This window comes from Perca fluviatilis, chromosome 4 (genome assembly GCF_010015445.1).
Source record: "Perca fluviatilis chromosome 4, GENO_Pfluv_1.0, whole genome shotgun sequence".
Lineage (NCBI taxonomy): Eukaryota > Metazoa > Chordata > Actinopteri > Perciformes > Percidae > Perca > Perca fluviatilis.
Window position 1 is genome coordinate 16,683,200 of NC_053115.1, and position 22,202 is coordinate 16,705,401.

Consider the following 22,202-nt stretch of genomic DNA (forward strand, 5'->3'; position numbering starts at 1 on the left):
GCTGGCATTTTGTGTTGTGATTAGACTATGAGATTGGTAGCTGTTACTGCCAGAGGTGTGATCAGTCTGCAGGGACAGATGCCCTCACCCACTGTCTGTTGCACTTTTAGTTTAAATCCTGCCAGCACAACATTTGCCCAAAGGCAAAAATGAAACTCAGACTGGAAGAGACTTGAGATGACACACTGGGTCAACAACTGATTTAATTAATTGTGAAGCCCACAGAGGTGTCATGCAGCTTTGAGGGCGCGGAGATTATTGCCTTCCCATGATGTTAATTATTAATCTCATTACATTGCACGTGGAAAGAGATGGGGAGATGTTTCGACACACATATTAAGATTCTCGACCAATACGTGTCTGAAGCTGTTTTTCTTGCAGGAGTAGAGGAAAGGTTCGCAGCTCGCCCTCTCAAAGCGCATGTCCCCCTGCGCGCATCGCTGTGCCATCTGGGTCTGACCTCACACTCATGCCGTGTCACAACTTGTTTGCGGATCCCAAATAAAATTTCCACCGCTGAAGATAAGCGTCTCCAAAGAATCTTTATATATATATATATATATATATATATATATATATATATATATATAGCCTGCTGTACCCCCCTCGTGACCGCTTGAACAAATGGGGAGAGACTCTTAAGGTTTCTCCGCATCCGAGCCAACACATCACAAACTAGAACAAAGCGACTGAAAGAAATCTTTCTGACGATTTCGCGTAGCCTGCTCGAGTAACTGGTAGAATTGAAACTTTGTTTCCGATTGCCAGTTCTCTTGAGCGCTAAACCCGATAATCTGGCATCCTAAACATCGCATCTAGATTGTTTTATTTTTATTTTTTTTATTTCATAGTTGATGCTCAAGAAAGTATAACGTCTATTTTCCCCATCAGAACAATGAAGTGTGCGCCAGTTGCATCTGTTTGGGAAATGTGACTTTTGAACCGCTGTCAGCAGGATCAGACCTCCGGGTAGGCTACCCGGGCACACTCGTCGTTGTGGTTTGTGTGTTGTTGTTTTTTTTTTTTTTTCCAGCACCAAGGACAGCTCCTGGCACGCAGCTCAGCTGCACCCGGCTCAAACTTCAGGCAGCGGCACACTCTCCTCCTTCATTCATTCATTCATTCATTCATTCATCCAGCTCCACTGTCGTACACATCCACGCCGCTTTGGCTTAAAAAAATCCCTCAACAGTACTGAAAAGGATATGCGTTGGGTTTGCACGATCCATTCATCGCACGGCAGCGCTGGAAACTGAGGATCCCTGCACAGGTAAGAGATGTTGTGCGTGTGTAGCCTATTTGTCTCGACTGATCATCGGATGCCCGAACGTGCTTTTTTTGTGAACTTCTACGAGCTGGTTTGTAGAGAATGAAATCAGGTGTATTCATTTTTGAATTTTTTGAGGAGTTGACCTCACCTTTTTGTCTTTGTAGTTCACATCCTTAAAGTATAATACTGTAATCTAAAGACGAAGGGAATGGAGGAATAAATCAGTGCGTATTTTCTGGCATTATTATTATTGTTTTTATTGACACTATATGCGATTGTTTACCGTTTAATGCGCACATTTTTACCTACATTTTGTTTACCACTGCGTCTCTGGCTACGGCCATGTATACTCGTTGCACAACCCCCCACATGTGCAGGCTGCTAACAAACTACTAAACAGGCGCTGCAGCACACAACAACCGCCATATCTCTGATCACTTTGTATGATTTAAAAAAAAGTGCGAAACATTACCGAGAAAGTCGATTTGAAAGTCAAAAACTTGAGAATTAGTTTGTGTGCCACAGGGTGCTGGCGAGAAGATGATCTCCACGAACACGGTTCATCTTTTCGTTTGGTTTCTATTTTCGGAGTCATGTCTTAATAGTTTGAGGATGCTCAGAACATGTATAATCTATCATTATTGTCTTTTTCCATCTCGGAATAAAATTACAATCCAAATTGATAGAACCACACTAGTGCAGATTAACATCAAATTAGCATGTGTTCCTATAGATATGTGATTCTGTGTAATTCTTCGATCATCAAGGGTTTAAAAAACATTTCTAAACATACTGGTAATGAATACCCCAAGGCGCAAATGTTTCGAGGCTTTGTTGCGAATGCTGGACAAAGTCATTAGGGAAGCAAAATGTGGATGCTTCCTCCAATCCCTGGGGCGTCTGTGCTGCATGTTCAGCAGATAAAACACAATAGAACCCCCCGCCTCAGTGCAGTGCAATCAGTTCATCCAACACACAGATTCAAAGCATATTAGTCCTGTGAATCCTACTTCTATACGACTGAGAAACTGAAATGATGTGTGAGCCCAGCGCTCACAGCTGAATATGTTGATTACAGTAAATTATTCAGGTCATGGATGACTGAAGAAGAGCATGCTCCACTGCCATCATCTGAATCCAGAAACAAAAAAAAGAACAGGAGGAGATGACGCTGTCTGACCTGTGCTCCCTCTGACCGCAGTCTGCCTCACCTGTTACTTTTGACTTGATGCGAAGGGGACCCACTGCCAGTGTAACATTAGGGCGCCAGGAACCCTGTTAATTACTTTGGGCGCTGGACGACCAGAGCTGTGTAGCAGCATGTTGAGAATTTTTGGAACAAACAATGCAAAAATGACTAGTTGTCTGCAAAAAGAAACCAAAACAAGGCTGTTTCTGAGATATGTTCACTTGTAGCAGCTTAACTTGAATGCCCTGATCTTTCTAGTACAGGCATTGCAAGTCTGTTATTACAGCATGCCAAGCTTTTTTAAGGGTGTGAATGTGTTGGATAAATCACTCCTGTCCTATCAAAAAGGGACGGCTTAATATCTTACTTTTCCTTATGGTCATGTTCTCTCTCTCTCTCTCTCTCTCTCTCTCTCTCTCTCTCTCTCTCTCTCTCACACTCACACTCTCACACACACACACACACACACACACACACACACACACACACACACACACACACACACACACACACACACACACACACACACAGGTGAGGTACATCGGTTGGAAGATGGATGTCTGCCAGTATTATATCACATTAAGCCTGGTCTATACTGTACACCTGATGCCCATAACATCTGTTAAATGAAATATTTAATGTCCCTCTGCACCACTCTAAATGTAGGTATTTATGTACTGATTTGTATTCTGTGAGCTGATAGTACATCTGCACTTGTGTTAATAAGACACAGTTGTGTGTCTGTTCTGTGAAAGACAAAGGCAAAGTGACAATGACAATGAAAGATAAGAAATGACAGAAAATGATAGAAAAAGAATCCTGGCTCTAATTTAAGATTCACAGAATGAATGGAAATATTTTCAGTGTGTATGTTTTAAGGATGTATTGGTTTTTAATTTCAGATCAAACCTACAGTACATGTTCAATGAGTCTGCAAAGTCCGCTTACAATGACTATGTAGTCCTGATAAAATCATGGTGAAATCACACATTAAACTGAGAATAACACTATACCTTCACCAGATTCCAACTCAAGTAGAAAGATATAGCATGGACTTAGCCTACTCAAGTGAAAGCAGAAGCTTCCAAATAATTAATGATGTGGATATGACTCAGATTAAAATGAACTGCTGCAAATGACTGAAATAACTCAATACCATTTCACATTCTTTGTGTATGTGTGAGAGGTTCCCAGGCAAGTCCTGGGTCAGCTGCACCAATAATTTCAATTGTGACGATGAACTGTTGTTGATTTCTTCTGCTTGCAATTCTTACTGAAATAAATCCTGACTTCAGTAATACTAACAGGATTAGTGGCACTCGAAGGAGTAGTTAATCAAAATTACTCAGGACAATGAACAGAGCATTTTAATATCCGTGGCTTAACCACATATGTGTGGTTTCCACTTTCCACCTCTGTCCAACAAATGTCCATGTTTAAAATGCCTCTCTGTTCAGAGGAATTTGCCATTCGTTTAGGATATTTTATCAAATGTTGTCAAATATCCTATAGTTTCCCTATCCTAAATAGATTTCTCCAGGCAGTTGCTTGATAAAACTCAGAAAGTCAGTGGAGCTTAAGTTCTCTTTACTTCTCATGTACTGTTAAAAGTGCCTTGAACCATCAAACGTGATGGCAACTGATTTGCTGTCGATGAAAGGATTTAAACTGTTAGAAGAGAATCTGCTGGGACTGTTTTGAGACCTAACACTCATGCATTAAAGCAGCGGTTCCCAACCTGTTTTGCTTGTGATGCCTTAAGATAAAGCAAAGTCTCCGTGCAGCCCCTTGTCACAGGTTGGCCATAAATTGCGAGGAGCTCAATTGGAGTGATTTTCCCCAATAAAAAAGTTTGTTTCATTTTAATAATCTTTAGGGGCCTGAAAGAAGCAAAGATTATTAAAAAAGTAAAATCATAATAATGTGTATCAGAAGTTAGTTTCTTCTCATACTTTCTATATTGGGAGTCCTCTTGTAACCCACTAGATTCATCTCGTGACCCTTTAGGTCCAGACCCCCTATAGGAACCACTGCATTAAGGTATTACATTTCAAGCTTTTTTTTTTAAGATTATTATTTTTTTTTGGCATTTTCAGCCTTTATTTTGATAGGACAGCTGAAGTCATGAAAGGGGAGAGAGAGAGGGGGAATGACATGCAGCAAAGGGCCGCAGGTCGGAGTCGAACCCAGGCCCGCTGCGTCGAGGAGTAAACCTCTATATATGGGCGCCCATTCTACCAACTGAGCTATCCGGGTGCCCCAAGCGCCTCATTTTTAATAAGGGTTCTGGTGACAAGTGATTATTGCTGTAGGGCTTTACTGCATTTCTCAGGTTTAAATTACTTTCTTTGTAATTGTCGGTATTGTTGGTTGGCTGATATAGACTGTTCAGCCACATGATTATGTTGTTAAAAATGGATCACACGGACGACACTACACCCACACAGTCCGGATTCAAGATTCAAGATTTTTATTTGCCATTTGTGCATACACCAAACAGTCCAGGCACATAGGAATTCTTGTGCAGGCTCTTTGAGTCAGTAAAAAGAGTTAAGGGCAAAGAAAAGCACAACGGCTAAAGTAGACTATACAAGGTAAATAAATTAAAATATAATAAATAAAATAAGACAACAACAAAACTAAGCAAAAGTGTTCAACTCAAATTAAATGTTTTAAAGAAACACTTTGGATTTCCGGGGGCTTTAAAGAACATCCGCATCGTTTTTGTATGCAAGAGCCTCTCAATCAAATGTCGGGTCCAATTTATTTCCACTGTTAATGGATAGCTGAATAAAAATGAGATAATATCAGAAGAAAAGAGGGAAGGATACACAAAGACACTCTGTGACATACAGGGTGGAAATACAACTGTATGGTCTTGCATGGTGGTATTCCCCCAAACATATCACGACTCAGTCTAACTGCAATCAAACTTTCATTTTGCATAGGCAAGAACTACTTTAAGAGCAATTAAAGCATCTATTTAAAAACAATCCTTACTGCTCTTGGATGTTGTTGTTTTTTTAGCTAGATAAATGATGTGATTTAAAAACATAGACAAACAAAATATGAGCTCTCATCTCAATAACTTTAACTATAATTAAAAACCAAAAAACCCACACACTTTTATTTTAACAGTGTGGTGATGTGATAATGAATAATGCAAAGATACAACAAATACCTCTGAAGCAAAAGCACCACACATCCATCGCTGTGTTCCGGCCAATTATAGGCCTGGCAGTAATGATCTCTGAGCGATAAAGAGAGAGGATGAATGTTTGATGATGGGGTGCAGAATGGGACTCTTGGGAGGAGAAGCCGGTGAACACATGCAAGGGATTCCCCATTTACAGGTGGAGGGAGAGGAGGAGATGGATGAGGGGCAGGTAAACAGAAGCATAAATATGATGAATGAGGTGGATTGTATGAAAGTCAGGAACTGAATTCTGAGGTTTGTTTTTCATTTACTGACTGTCTCAACTGATTGGTGACAGTAAACCCTTCAAGCCACCAAATTGAGCCATGTCTTCTTACTGTAATTGCGGCTTCTCAAATGCAGTGAAATTTCCTCTGCCAATATTCAAACTCTAAGGACCTACTCGCTTTTTAATTGCTACTTGTATAAATGACCTTGTCAGAAAAAGGTAAGCAGTTGTATTTTTGGGAGACATTTAATTGTTTTGCTGATGTAATGTTAGTGGATATCATTAATCCAGTCTATCGTCCTTGCAACATTAATTGAACTGGATTCAAATACTTGGTGGTGTTCAGAGATAATCTATGTTAGTTTTCCTATAAATGTCTTATCTGCCGTCACTATATTCTAAAGAGCATGCTGTCTTTTAAAATGTAACAGCCCACCAATTGTGATATTGCTTTACGTAGCCATGTTTGCTACTGTTTGAATAAGTAATTCCACAGAGGTTGAGTGAGAAAAACTTCTAAATGATAACTTGATAATAGGTGGAAATGCATCTAATATGAGGACAAACACGGAAAGCCAGATTAAAGAAACTAAAACGGAAATTTCTCTATATACAGCTGTGAGGATGTGTGTGATCGACAGAATATCAGTTGTTTAAAACTGAAAATGTATACTTCTGCGAATACACTGTACACGTATACTTCTCTGCGAACCTACACAGTGAGGGTGTTTTGGGTAACTGTAGGTCACAGAGGCTCGCAGAGGAGCGCACGCGAACACCTAAATCTCAAAAACGCGTCATACAGACATGCGTACCAAGCACACTGATTGGTTAATCCAACTGCTGTTGGTAGGTGGGTTCATAACAGAACAGAAAAAACTTAAAAAGGTTGCAAAAGTTGTACGGACAAGTCCAGCCTCTCTAATGTAATAATCTAGTGTGTGTGTGTGTGTGTGTGTGTGTGTGTGTGTGTGTGTGGTGTGTGTGTGTCTGTTTGTGTGTGTGTGTATGTGGTTTTCTCTAATCACTGGTTGCACTCTCTGCTTATTTCCTAGTTTTGTAAATGTGTTCAATATGAAAAATATCTTTAAAGGATAAGGGTAGAGGTATTCCATATTTTTCTTAGTATCAACAAATCTCATAAAAATACCAAATACAACGAGTCAGTATAGTTTCTGATGTCTCTGCCTTATCTGTGACTCTCAGCTCTGAGCCCATTCATTCCTATTGACATTTTTTAAATCTTTTAAATCAAATCCATAAAACAGCTTGGGAATGTATGTTTTTTAACAAACATTACTCAAACACGAGTAAATTGTGCACATGGGAACATTTCTAGCCGTAAATTAATATATGCACGTTTTGGTGCTTTTGTGAGTATTTACAGCAACAGGACAGTGTAACTCAAAATAGGCATGTTCATGGTAATGAGCAAGTTTTTTATTCTTTTAAACATTTTCTTTTCTTTTTGTAACTACACTGTACAGGTTTTAATACACCAAATTGTTTGTATTTGTTGTTTTAAATAACCTGATGTTTTTATGACTGGCTTGTTTTATTGTTTTGTGAAATATTTTTCAACATCACTGTAAGAAAGTTTCTTTTTCTTTTTTGCAAGTTGCCAGATGATATTAGTTAACTTGGGAATTAGTTAAAAAGACTTAGCATAGTTGTTAGGAAAACTTGATGTTAGTTGTTAAATAAAAACTTGGGAATTAGTTGGAGGGACAAATTATATTTGTATCCTCAACTATTATTGTTACCTTTGCAGCACAATCCAGAAAGAGTTGTTAAAACCCAAAATAATTAATGCAACTAGTAGTTATTTTAAGTTGATACAACTAAGCACTTTTTACAGTGATGTAGTTTGAAAAGTGCTCTATAAATAAAGATGATGATGATGATAATGATGATGATGATTATTATTATTATTATTATTATACGTCACCCAGTGCAATGGTGTGCCTTACTGCATAGTTTTGTAACAATGGTGCTCTATAACACTGAGAAAAAAACTCTTTTTGGCATATGCAGTAAATACTGTTTGTTGACATTTAGAAAAACACAGAATATCACCAGCCCTATCCTTTAATATGTATCAAGAAAATCTATTTTGCAAAGTATCACAGACTTTCATTTGTCCCAGGTGCTTCCAGGATCATGCATCGTTTGTGCTCAGTGATATGTGTGTACGTGTGTGAGTCTTCTTTCCCATTAGCAGACCATTTTAAGTCTTCCCCCACACAGGACCATTCTCTTTGTCAGCTGGAAATGTGATTTTAGGGAAGCCTGACTCCCATTACCTTTGCTTCCTCCTCGTCATCCTCCAAGTCATTCCACAGGGAATCTCCAACCTGCTCATTCAGGCCTGGGTGGATATTACCATATTAATACTGCACTCCACTCCTGGGGCAAACGAGTGTCATATAAAAGTCAGCCTGGATAGCATCTTTCTCAAAACCCACCCTTATCCCTCTTTTCACTGCTGCCCACACTCTTTTTCTTTTCTTTTTCCTGCCCTCTCACATCTGCTATCTTTTTTTGTATTTTTTTCGCCTCCCATTCCTTGACACAGTCTGGTTTAAAGTGTGTAAGAGGCTGGCAGGCTTTAAGCTCTTGAATTAAAAAGGCCATCTGGCGAAGAGGGAAACAGAGATAGCTGCATAGGAGGAGAGAGGAAAATGAGAAGCATAGTTTTTCTTTGAAGTTAATGTGTAGACAGCATTCTGGGTGGGATATTATATCGAAAGTGTAAATATTGCTCATAGCATCTGTCATTTGTACATGTACGCAGTATTTTACGCATTACGCTGATTACCTACAAACAGCTATCTTACATCATGTCAAGAATCTTCAGCCATAAAATCTTACAATCATTCTTGTGCCTGCTTCTTGTGACAAAGTTGATACATTTATTAAATTAATAGTTCGACAATTATGGAGATACCCTTATTTGCTTTCTCGCCAACAGTTAAATGAAGGATTGTTAGCACTATCATGTCTGTACAGCAAATATGAAGCTAGGGCGAGCAGCTAGTTTGCTTAGCTTAGCATAAAGACTAGAAACAAGGAGGCTTCTGTTCTAAGTTAACACAATCTGCCTACCAGCACCTCTACATATATATGTATATATATATCTTATTTATTATATTTTGTTTTATTTATTCAACTGAAGCATAATAACAACACGCTGTGGTTTCACTCTTTGCATGGGAGCAGGACTCTAGGATGTATTTTTGTGTCAAGATATAATTGTTAATTAGTGAGCCTCAGACGCGTTGGTAAGCAGATTTGGTTACCTTGGGCAGAGCCAGGCTAGCTGTTTCCAGTCTTTATCTAAGCTGACCGGTTGCTGGTGGTAGCTTCATATTTCCCAGACACACACAAGCGTGATATCAATCTTCTCAATTAAGCGTATTTTCCAAAATGTCTATTGCTTTGAGTAGGATATCTAAAGTAAGAACAACCTTACATATGAATAATTTTTGACTAAAAAACTTCATTATACAAATTGTAGCAAATTGAGGAGATATGGAGATTACCAGCCTTTACTGCATGTAACTTTGCAATGACATTATTATATTTAAAGATTTTCCAAAAGGAATATGTATGCTGTCATAACAGGTTGGAAATTGGAATGTAGTGAACAAGGACATACAGAGAGAAATAGAGTCCACTGGTGAGATGGAGGTCTCCTGTGTGAATGCAGGATCGGGAAGGAGACTGACAATGTGTCAGCCAGAAATCCTTTTTTCACCATTCTCTCTTGTGGCTGTGTGCTTAAGTGCTTTACCAGTGTTTTATTGCCATTTTTTTTCTCAGCAGAAATATATTCTAAATAAACACAATTAGTCAGCTTACAGCCTAGACTTGTTGTTTCTTTCGCCATTTGGGCATTTATAGCCTCGGGCATTCATGACTTGTGCAGCAATGTTTCACACGCTGCAGAGCTACAGTAGAACAAGAACACACTCACAAAACATTAAAACGTTCTTGTTGTACACAATTGTATTCCTTCGCTTGTCTGTGGTTGCCTTTGTATGCGAGGGAAGTAGCAGTGCATTTACCTATACTGTATGCGCAGGCTGTAGCAATGAACTTCTACTTGTTGACAAGTTGCTGAGGGAGCAAATGGAAAGTTTGATATCCACACAGTTAGTTTGTGTGGAAGAAAAAATAACCTTATAAGTTTCGGTGGCAGCTCATCAAATGTAATGCAACATGTCACATCTTATTTCTTATTTTTTTAAAAGACTGCAGTGTTTGCACCAGTGGCACTTCTTAGGCAGTCATTTTTCTTCTTCTTATCAAACCACTACTGGACAACTAAGAATACCGATGGATCAAAGATAAGATATTAAGCAACATCCAAACACATTAGTGGTTTGAAACAGAGGCTTGTATCATCCATTTATTGTTCGGCTTGAGATGTGTTTAAAAGGCAGAACACGAAACAAAAGCTCTGCATGGGGTCGGATCAGTTTGGATAGTTCACAGTGCAGGTTCCCCAGTTCTCCCACAGGACCAAGCACCATGCATGGTCAGACTGGCCTACTTGTCCTGGTCTGTCTTCCAGTTCCTCTCCATCTACTGGCAAGTTTCCATGGAAACAACAGGGGAGAGAAAGAGAGAGAGAGAGAGAGAGAGAGAGAGAGAGGATTGAACAACGAGAGAAAAACAATGTGGTCTGCAGTCTGAATCCTGTTGAGGGCTAATGTACGTTATTTTAATAGGTCTGTGAATCAGAAAGAAAGAAATGAGTATTAATATCTGCCTGCTTCTGGTCTTATAATCTCTAATCAATACAGTTCATTTCTGCTTGTCAGCCTACTTGACTTGTTTAAACAGTGGCTATGAGACAGATCATTCTAGCTCAATAATTTACTCTGATAAACTTCTCCCACACTCAACACACTGCCTAATTAAGCCTTTGGGATTTGTGAGGACTGACACCAGGCTTGAACAATAACCCTGTGTCTCTTCTGATGAAAATCCATACATGAACTGCATCAGCGTGGAGGGTCACATAAAATTGGAACGTGGCTCTGCACAGTATTGATGCCAGATTTATTTGTAAGTCTGGCGTTGGAGTAACCGGAAAAAGCTTATTTTCTTTATTACACTACCCTATAATTTGAACATTAAAGGCAAAGATAAGAGATCAGATGGTAGAAGGAACACATAAATAAACAGAATTAATAGATATATTTGACAGTCATGACATATACAGACTGTCAATAATTAAATTACACAATAAAGCCCACAGGTTTATTTCCTTTGTGATACTGAAGTCTGGCAGGACCGAAATACAAATTTAAATACAATATCCATTTAATCAATAAAAGACATACGGTAACATAAAAGGAAGTAAAAAGAGTTTTTTGTGCAAGGTTCCTGTTCCTATTTCCTTTATAGCATGTTTAAAATATCTCTCTGCTTCATCAAGTTTCTGAGATACTGGCAGTTTATTCTATTTAATTGCAGCCGTGTATAAAAATATTTTTTTTGCACACTGAAATCTTTAATCTAAAAAGTATAAAATCTGTTGATTTGCTTGTTGTTGCATCGATGTGATTGTCTCTGAAGCCATTAAAATAGTTGGACAGATATTTGGGGACCTCATTATGAAATATTTTAACAGTAAGTCCCAACTTGATATAATCATTAAAAACAGCCAAACCATTTGGGGTTGTATGTGGGCTTAAAGTAATCTAACTTAAAGGAATAGTTTGACATTTGGAAATACAATATTCATTTAACAGAAAACAACTGTATAGGTCGATTATGCAAGCAGCTGATAATGGCCGACAATTATATTTGTTGTTCGGCAGCAACCTCTTGTGGCTGTAGTAAGTATCGCAAGAACAAACGAGGAAGTGAGGTGACAAAGTATAAGAGCGCCAAATTTTGCATTAGGAGGTATGTTGGGTTGATGGATGGAACACAGATCTTTTATGTCCCATGTCAAACCAATAGTGAACTGTCATTTTGAAATTAATACAATTTTAGTCTGTGGCGCAATGATGCCCGACATCATGTTACGTTACATGTTAGTAATTTTACGTGACTCATTTTCAGCCAATCCCTGATGTTTTACTAACCCTAACAATGTATTTTTGTTGCCTAAACTTTACTAGTTTCGTTTCACAACGTTAACTATGTGTTTAAAACTGTGCCCTCTGCGTTAACGGTCGCATGATTACATTTTTTAGATGACCCTAACCTGTGAACTGGCGGATCAATTGTGTATTAGTATTAGTTTAATCTAAGGACAGAGCTTTTCCCCCAACCACTGAAACCACAAATGCGCCGTTTGTCACAGTATGAGTCAAATTTGTTGTACTAACATGTTTGTTTTTTTAGCTGGGAATGACAAATGCTCACATTAATTTGGAGTTGCATCTTGCCTTGTATTGAAAATAAATAATAAATAACGTACCACATTAGAGACAGCAAAACAAATTAATTAGTTTATGTAGCTTGAGATAAAGTCACTCTAATTCAATCCGTTGGAAACAAAATTAATTTGTATGCTTGAAATAGATTTCAATACTTTATCTCCTTTGATTTGCGTTTGAATTTTTCTTTTGTTGTGCATAAATCACGTTTTTTGTAAGACTGTGTGAGTAGTTAATGTGATTTGACAAACAATCCTTGGGGACATGATTTGTTATCTCTGTAGACTTGCAGTGTACAGGAGCATGTGCACATGTGATTATAAAAGAGTTGTACAATCATCTGCCTTAGAAGGGTCGCTTGAGGTCAGACAGACAATGAAACAGGAGGAGAAATGGGTTTCAAAATAAAACACACACACACACACACACACACACACACACACACACAAATGCTAAGTGAAACCTCTCACAATGAAGGCTTGACTATGTGCTGCTTGAAAACATGGGAAACCGTTTGGAGGATCCTCCTTGTCCTCAGTGAACTCTGCTCTCATGGTGAACTCTGTCCTCAAGACTCATCTTGTTGATTAGTTTACACCTGTTGTGTGGTACGTACACGTGTGGTATCATTATTTTTTTTTCTGTCCTGTTACTGTATATCATATCCATCATTAATACACATCAAGATATACAAATATTGACTCACTTGTGCAAACATATCTCAATGGGACAAACCAGTCCCTGGCAGACACAATGTGTGTGTAAAACAAAGGGATCATTGTACTCCAACTCAAAGGCTGTGACTGAATTTCTCTCTGTTTGATCTGCAGGCTGTAATTTACAACAAACTCTGACGAAGAGAAGAACGAAGAGGATGGGGCTGATGCTGTAAATGGCCTCTGTCAGAACAAAAACACTGGTACTTTGAGATCTGGTGCTGCTGCGCCTTACTGTTTTTTTCTTTAGAACCGCTGTCATCAAAAGCTGACCAGACTCAGACCAGAAACCACAGTACTGTGACCTTGTTTTTCCCAAGGGATATGTCATTGGGGAAATCCCCTGTGTTGGGGGTGCGTCCTGTGCCCCGACCCCTCTGGCTGTCCCACCTCAGCCTGCTGTGCTTATGTGTGTCTCTCTTTGCCCAGGCCCCCCAGGGTTTGCCTGTGGTAGGTTATAACACTGACTCCAAGAGGGAGATCACACTGGAAGGAGATTTGATGATTGGCGGCCTGTTCCCTGTGCACCAGAAGGGTGAGGGAGCCGAGGACTGTGGGAAGATCAATGCTCAGAGAGGGATCCAGCGACTGGAGGCCATGCTGCTGGCACTAGATGAAATCAACAAGGATGAGCGCATCCTGCCTGGGATCAGACTGGGAGCTCACATACTGGACACTTGCTCTAAGGACACCTACGCTCTAGAGCAGTCCCTGGAGTTTGTCAGGGCCTCCCTCACCAAAGTGGATGACAGTGAGTACACGTGCCCCGACGGCTCCTACGCCATCCATGACGACGTCCCTCTGGCTATCTCTGGGGTCATTGGAGGCTCCTACAGTGATGTCTCCATTCAGGTAGGAACCAACGAAAACACGCCAACTGAGTGGGTGGGCTGTCTATGACGTATCTGTAATAGAATAATTAGTTTCAATTTGCTGTTGAAGATCATCTTTGTTTTATGCCATGAAATGAGTTGGTCACAAGCTACATTAATTTGGTCAGACGGTGCAATTACATGAGGTGTGTTTTACTTTCAGCAGCTACTGCAGGCTTTAGAGAGAGCCAGAGTGAGGAGGGAGTACAAGCAAGCGTGTGATGGATGGTCACATAACTGTCCATTTAGACTTAAGTACCATGTGCAATTACCCCTTGCGAGATGTTAACACAGGGACTTAATGAGTATCAGTTCCGCAAGGAGGATCTGTTTACCTGTATACCCATATGCCTGGCTGATCTAATTTAGAAGATCTCTTTCCCGGTAATTCACACTTCGGCAGCGATCCTGTCAGAGGCAGACATGCTACAGATGTTGTGTTTGGGACGGGCTGACAGGATGACTAGTGAAGGCATGATTACTCTCAGCAGCAGTGCTCCTTTTGGCTCACTCAAGCTGATGCGATGAAAGCTCTGCTAATTGGGTCTCCAAATCTTCAGCTGTGATATGGCTGCCACATCAGTGTAATTTCAAGTCAGTGTGGAAAGTGATGGTGTGTCACGTGGAACTTAGATTGGTTAATACTCACAAATATACATTCCCTAAAGCATTAACTCAAACTCATCACCCTGGCTCAGTCAGCCAGAAGGACCATGCCTGCTGTCTCGGCTGAAGAGTATGGTTCACCTCACTCGAGACGTGCAGCCTCATCTTCCAGATGTCTGCTTGTTTGAAGACAGGAACACACTTCTGCCCAGCCAGAAATAATAACTGGCTTCAGATCATTGATAAAGCATGGATACTGTAGGAACCCCTGCCAGTGGCAGTCTGCTGTTAGCAGCTTTCCTCAGTTTGTACTTCAGCACAATGGACTGGTGGTGGCATCCTTCCATACTTTTTAGTCATGATTTGTAGAAAACAGTGTCCAGCAGACATGCCAGCACTGATGTGCCAACAAATTAACCATAGTGAATAGCTGCTTCAGTGCGCTGCCTTACAAATGTTTTATCAAGTGGGCACCCTGTCGATATTTTGTAGACAAGTTTATAGCAGTGTGTTGAAAATAAATGTATATATCTACTTTTATTTGACTGAGTAAATGCTACTATTAAAAGTATGTTAGGTTTAATATTCCCCGATCGTAGCTGAGCTCTGCAAACATCATCTGTTTTTTGTAGTTCCAAAACAAATGTTTTGGTCCCCCTGCTGACAGAACACAATGCCAAACAGTACAGTACAGTGCAATGATACATTATACAGGTAAGGAGCTCTTGGGAAATGATGTAAGAGGAGGATTCAGGGCACCTATATTGGAATTCCTGGTGAAAAGGACAGTTTGGAAATAAAGGATTTGATAAATGAGCTGTAATTTTAGTGAAACCTGGCATCTGGGGCGCCTCAGAGAGTGCCCTTGTCTTGTGGTAATTTATAGACGTACTATTACAAGCTTAAGGTCTGAGGTCTGCCCTAGCTTCTCACTGAATCTTCCTCATCAGTAGGAGTGCACCACAGGACACAGTTCCCTTTCTCACAATGAATAATCCCCTATATTTTAATGTAGTTCAGTTATGAACTAGTGCTTGCTCTTTCTCTTGGTTGGTTGCTAAGCATGCAATAATCAAAGACAACTACAGTCATAGTCTCTTCAACCGGAAATGTGCTTATCATTTAAAATCACACAGTCTAGCTTTTTAAAATGAATTATTTCCTTAAATCTTCCTAAAGCTGTGTGAGATGTGCTCTTTGAAAACAAGGCAAGGTGTATGTGCATTTTCAACGGCAACACTATTACACAAATATATGCATTTGGGGCATGTGAATGTGTGGCATTTCTGTATTGCTGCTGGCTGTTGCTCTGCAGATACCATCTCCACATAATGTTTCTGTCCTTTGTAGCTGCCTGGTTTGTGCATAATCTATAGCCAGTCAGACCTTTAAGTGAACCAGCCTGGCTGTGTGAAAGGCTACCATTCTTGCCCTTCTGTGTAAACAGCAGGCGGTTAGGTCAGGCAAGGCAGTTACAGGACAATGGCGATATGGTGGAACATGGTTAACTGATGGTGAGGACGCTGATTGCTGTCTAAATAAGTCACAGTGAAGGAGCGTGTTGCTGTACTGCTGGTGTTTTGGTGTGACAATCGCAGATATGGGGGCGGATCTGGCTGCACGCCTAGCCATGCTGGCGTTACATGGGCACAGATTGAGTTGAGTGTGGAGGCGAAGTTCTATGACGCTCTCGCGAGCTAGATCCTGTCTTCCCCATCTGTGGTTGCTGCCGGTCTGTCTGGTGGTTGGCAGAGGTGTGCCTGCACACAGAGGATGTAGCGGAATCGAATGAGAGATCATGTTTCACAGAAACACAGAAGCAGTGACAGGCAGATATGATCATTGGTGGAAAAAGATGGAGAGAGTCATAAACCATTTTACAATCAAAGCCTGTATCTTAAACAGTCACAGGGAAGTCTGTGATGTCATCTTGACAGTTTGAATGAATCTACTTGTAGAAATGTGATTCAAGTGTTTAGTCTTGAACATCTTCCCTGTGGTCTATCTAAACAGCAGATTATCAGTGCAAGGAGAGTAATGACCTTGTGATGACATGTTCAGTACATGAAGCATCTTCATTCATGTGTGATGAGCTGCAGCAATGACAAGACACGTTACCTACAGTTCAAGATATTCAGTAGTATTGTAGCACACTGAAAGCAAGCTTTAATCATAAACAATCATCAAACCACTGTCAGCCTGCATCAAGTATATTCATTTTGCTTTATAGAGGGCACTTTAGCCTTTTTACTCCTCATTGTCCTAAAGGCGTGGGTTAATCAGAGATGTATTGTATTCCACAATTACAGTCCAGGAACATCTAGCCTCGGGGCCGGCTTCTGATTAATACATGGAAGGGACTCCACTTTTGTTACCCCGGCAGCAGCCTGTGCTGTGTCTGCTAAATATGACTCACTGGTAAAAGAGCACCCCCCAGGAAAAACATCCTTATCACCAGGGTGCATTAGGAGAATACCTCTGGAATGTCAAAAACTCAGACGCTCACTAAAGAACCTTTCTCAGATATGAAACACAGGTAGAGGAAATTTCTGCAGCCAATCTGAAAACACAAATCACTGTCTGGAATTGAAACCTGGCTTGTTCCAGGGTATTTGGGCAGAAGCTCTTATTGTATATCCCTTTGTGAATTAATATAGTTTTTAGCACACTGTCGGAGATGTGGTAATTTTTTACTGATACATTAGACAAACTCACAAGGATGCTTGGCAACATTTAAAGATATAGATTCGGATACAAACACACTTGCTTGACATTTGCAGACTAAACTGTGTGAGCAGAATAATAAGCTAAATGTATGGGCTTTCAGCAGCTCAAGAATCTCATTTTTTTTTTATCCCCCACAAACAACCCTATTTATAGAATTGTCTTCTTCTGCAGGTAGACAGTGCCAATCTCTGGAGCACACATGAGTCATACAACATGGAAACACACATGACAGAACTCATGCCAGAGAGAACAATAATGATGAAATGTATCAGCAAAAGCCATGCAGTGAAAATGCATTATTCACAGATAAAAGTAAAGAATGTGCTCCCGAAATTGTAAATAATTCACATGTGATTGGATTATTCAGTGGTTTGGCAGAGCCTGCTATTTGTCCAGTTGAAAAACATATCATGACAACTACACAAACTCCCAATATCACATATGAATTACAGGATGACAGCTGAACCCCAATTTGGTCTGTCATGTCTGAGGATTTTTAGTTGACCTAAAACTTAACAGGTTTTCTGCTGTATCACACTGAGCTTGTACTTACAAGCCAATTGTAAAGAGATGATAATGCACACAGAGGAAAGAAATGAATTGAATGGAAGCAGGTGCACGTCAAAGTTGAGTAACTGACATTGCAAATGAATAGAAGCGCTGCTGTAACTTAAAATGTGGTATAGTCTGAATGGTTGCATGACTCTGGGGGCTTTCAAAGACTACTGCAGCATGAAGGAGGTTCATATTATCCAGCAGAATGAGGGGGCAGGACCTGATCAAAAAACATCCTTGCTCTAGGTATCCAACAGTTCTTATTTTCACCCTGTTAAAGCTGTTGCCAAGCAACTAAATCATAAGAAATAAACTAACAATGATCCAGTGCATACTGTCCACAGTGTTATATGTGCATGCATGTCCGTTCCTCATGTATGTGTTTGCATGTCTGTTTCAGGGCGCTGAGTGGCCAGTATATGTGTGATACTGAGTGGAGCTAAGGACTGCTGCTCTGGGAATACAGTGTTATTGCTGTAGAAGCACACTGAGACAGTCTTCTGGGAAGAGCAGATGGGCTTTTCATGTAGAAAAAAATCATGACATCTCTACAAAGTAGGCCTGATATTTCCTGGACCACTCTCTCAGTAGTATCTTATTTTCTGTGCTTGTGTATATCTCTAGCTCTGTTATTTGACTATTGTCCCCGTACTGTGCCTCTTCTCACATTCCTTACATATTTCTTTCTCTTTCATGCATCTCACTCATTCAACAGTATGCTAAGCAGACAAACAAAATGTGATGGTGATGTGCTGCATCTCCAAAGCATCAAATCCTATTTAAAAGAAACTGCATTTCTATATAATTTCTTATCACATATACCAGTAAATTCTACACTTCTGACATTTGTAAAAGCAACACATTTCTATGAACTAAAACATTTTGTTAATTTTCTTGAGATTTATGATATTTTATCAAGTTTGTATGATGTACAGTAGAAATAGCTTTTATGTCATGTTATACACCTGTATTTTGACATTTCACATGGGCAGTCTGAATAATTCTAGCTCATGGTGTTCGCTGTTGCCTTAGGCGTATCTGTATAAAAACAGTATATGACAGCTAAAAAGAACATCCTGTTACTCGGTGTCAAACGTAGCTACCAGGTCCTGTATGCTCTCATTGCTTGAAAGGAAACCACTTTCAGAGTAATCTGCTCAGCAGCAGACTCTCCAGTGCAAAGCCGCACTGAGGCACTTCTTAATTTTCCTAATTAAATAAGGTGCTGTCTAATGCAGGATGATCCCTGTAGCTGAATGTGTGAGACTGTAAGCGGTACTGTGTGGCTAATGTTAACTGTTTAATATATACTTGCAGTTTAGTTTTATGAAAGAATCAAAAATCAACAATTCCTAAAGAGCGGAACGAGATTTTTGTCAGTGTTAAGAATCCCCTTATGCTTAAATCTATATTTGTAACCCTTCTCTTGTCCTTCCTTCTGTCCAAATACAAATCAAAAAAGCCTGACCATTTGGTTCTTTTTAGTACTGTAAATATTAAAAACACAAACAATATCACAAAAACACTGAAACTAAAAAGAAAACAAAAGTTCTGATACATAAATCAGTATGGTGTAGCTGACACCAAACCATATCTTACTGAATTATTAGATGTTACAGGTTGCTTTTGAGAAGTGAAATGATTAAATTATGACATACAGTTCATGTCATGTGAGTGTCTTTTGTAGTAACTAATATTGTAGGTCATTGACTGTCAGCAGGTGAAATAACGGAATTTACTAAAAATGATGAACTCCATAAATAAAGTATCTAAATACTGTTTCCCTCTATAATTTCCTGTGTACACATGCATTATTACATACATTTACTGTACAACAGCAGACAATGATGCACATGCAGGTCTGTGTATATGTTTGACATGTTGCTGTGCGCACAAACTGAATTCTGCCTGTCAAATCTTTTGGCTCAGCTTTTATGCTGTCATACGGCTTATTCCTCAAGCTCTTCTTGTCTGCTCCTCTTGTCCTCTAGTATTGTAAGCTCCAGGACTTGTGTGCAGTTACAGTTAAGATTCTAGAATGAGCATCCTTGTGCAGTTGTAACTAGTAAGCAAGGGGCCCCTGGGTAAAGGTGCATCACTCCAAAATGGCAAAAAAACAAAACAAAAACAAGCCTATCAAAATGATAAAGATCATATATTAATTATTAGTCATGGAATCCATATTTCCATAATGCTCCACATCTGCCATTTTATATCTACCAACTCACGATGTGTCATTCACAGGCTTTGGCAGGTGGAAGGGTTTTGGCTTTTCATCTAAGCCATGTGAACATCTACAATATATAAAGATTTCCAATGAGCCCATTGTATTGGTGACACGTCTGGCGCTGTGCTTTATAACCCCCATACATCACATGTAAGTGGATTACTAAACTGACGTACAGCTTTCTTTAATACCCTACAGAGAAATTACACATTTACTACCACGAGCATAGCCAAATTTAAGCAATTTTTTTTTTTTTACTTTTATATCTGTGTAGAGAAAATTATGACATTAACACAACTATGCCACGCAATTCCCTTGGTCTAGTCCTTCTGTTTAGAATGTTTAATGCATAGGCGTACCTAAACTTACACTTACATTTACATGATCTGCCGATATGTAAATGCGCCTACCTGTATTCTATGCCTTCTTTGTCTAGAAAGGCTTAAAGCTCAGAGATGGTTAAGACCTTAAGCTTAAGAATCACATGCAGTTGTACTGACCTGGATTCAAATCCCACCAGAACCTCCTGTATCTTCACTACTAAACAACTCCTTAAAGTGAACAAAAATGTCTACCACAGCAATTTTATGAAGTTGATAACTTATTTAAAACACTCACTGTTCAGTCAGCATCTATCAAACTAATCATCCTCAAGCAGATATACTGTATCAGTCTGTAAATGATCTATACCACCTGCAGACCTATTGTGTGTTAACACGTTTCTTACCATCTTTTTGGATGAAACTCTAACTGCAGTTTCCAGCGGTGTAACTAAGTACATTTACTCGAGTACTGTACTTAAGCATTTTGAGGTACTTGTACTTGAGTATTTTAATTTTATGTAACTGTACTCCACTACAATATTATATTATTTATTCATCTGATAACTCAACTTACTTTGCGGATTCAGATTATTAAAAAAAAAAAAAAATAAATGATGATCTATTATTATTATTATAGATTTAACTGCCCAGCAGTATATAAAGTAATTAAAATGACATCCGCTTTTACCAGCTGTGATGAACACATTAATTAATAATTATAATCCAATAATATAATATGCATTATTCTGACATGGGTCATTCTGCATAATGATTTCTTTTACTTTTGGTACTTTAAGTACATTGCTACTACCTTTGTATTTTTAGCCTAGTTAAGTAAGATTTTGAATGCAGGAATTATAACATGTAACAGAGTATTTCTACACTGTGGTGTTACTATACTTTTACTGAAGTAAAAGAGCTCAGTACTTCTTTTCCCACTGCTGGTTTCTGCATAGATTGTGACTTTATATCAGGGTTACATGTCAAAAATACAAACCATTGTTATTTCAGAAAGGTATTTCTGTTTTACTGCAAGTACTTTTCTACTATCTAGCCTCAAACATAATGCTTCTTATATCTGAACACATGTTGAAGGAGCCTGAGAGATCAAAGACATATTTTTGAGTGGCATCACATGATGTTATAACTCTGTAGTCAGGGATTTCATCCTTTAAGTGCAGAAACATAAGGGGACATTTTATATTTGGAATGCATTCCGTATCTGGATTTAAAAAATGTTTAGTTGATTAAAATTCATAATATTCTCATCCATTTTTCTATTATAGTTACAATTAGCAAGTGATATTTTTTCTTGTATGGTGAGTACTCATGGTGCACTATGATGCTGAAGTCCTTGTGTGGACTGGAAATAAAGAGTTTTTGCTTTGCTACGTGATATACTTGTGGGGGTTGAAAGCAAAGACTAGGTCAGTTCACTCAAAGTTCACACAACTAAATCCAAGATGTGGACTGAAAAATATTCATATGTGATCTGGAAGGAGTTATGGACAAACCCCTCATGAAAATTGGTTTTGCACTTTTTAATATAGAATTGAGTGATGTAATATGATTAATCAGATAGTGTTTATGTGTCACTTGCCACTTTAGATCATACTCTGAGTAGCAAGCGCGCTGCTGCCAGCTGTTTTACCACATGTTGAGAAAGGCCGTCAAGGTGGTTTTGAGGAGGGAGGCAGTTGTAGAAATGTGATTATTAGCCGGTCTGCATAATCAGAATTTCTCCAACTGACCTGAACATCTCAGGGGAAAGCAACATTTGAACTGATATGAAATGCACTCATGTCATGTCTCAACAGTCTAGATTTTCATTTTGTTTTTCAGTTGTTACACCACAGATGCGTCAGAAATAGCTCTAATGTCGAACTGGTAATTT

At 39.2% G+C, this 22,202-nt stretch overlaps 1 protein-coding gene across 2 annotated transcripts in view; it reads left to right on the plus strand.

Annotated features, from left to right (window-relative positions):
- The first annotated feature begins 608 nt into the window (after positions 1 to 608).
- Positions 609 to 22,202, plus strand: part of grm2a (glutamate receptor, metabotropic 2a) — a 32,420-nt gene continuing 10,826 nt past the window's right edge. For both annotated transcript variants that reach the window (XM_039796275.1, XM_039796276.1), the window contains exons 1-2: positions 609 to 1,270; positions 13,113 to 13,850. In XM_039796275.1, coding sequence (XP_039652209.1) covers positions 13,323 to 13,850 — 528 coding nt within the window. In that variant the 5' untranslated portion in view covers positions 609 to 1,270; positions 13,113 to 13,322. The remainder of the gene's footprint in view (positions 1,271 to 13,112; positions 13,851 to 22,202) is intronic.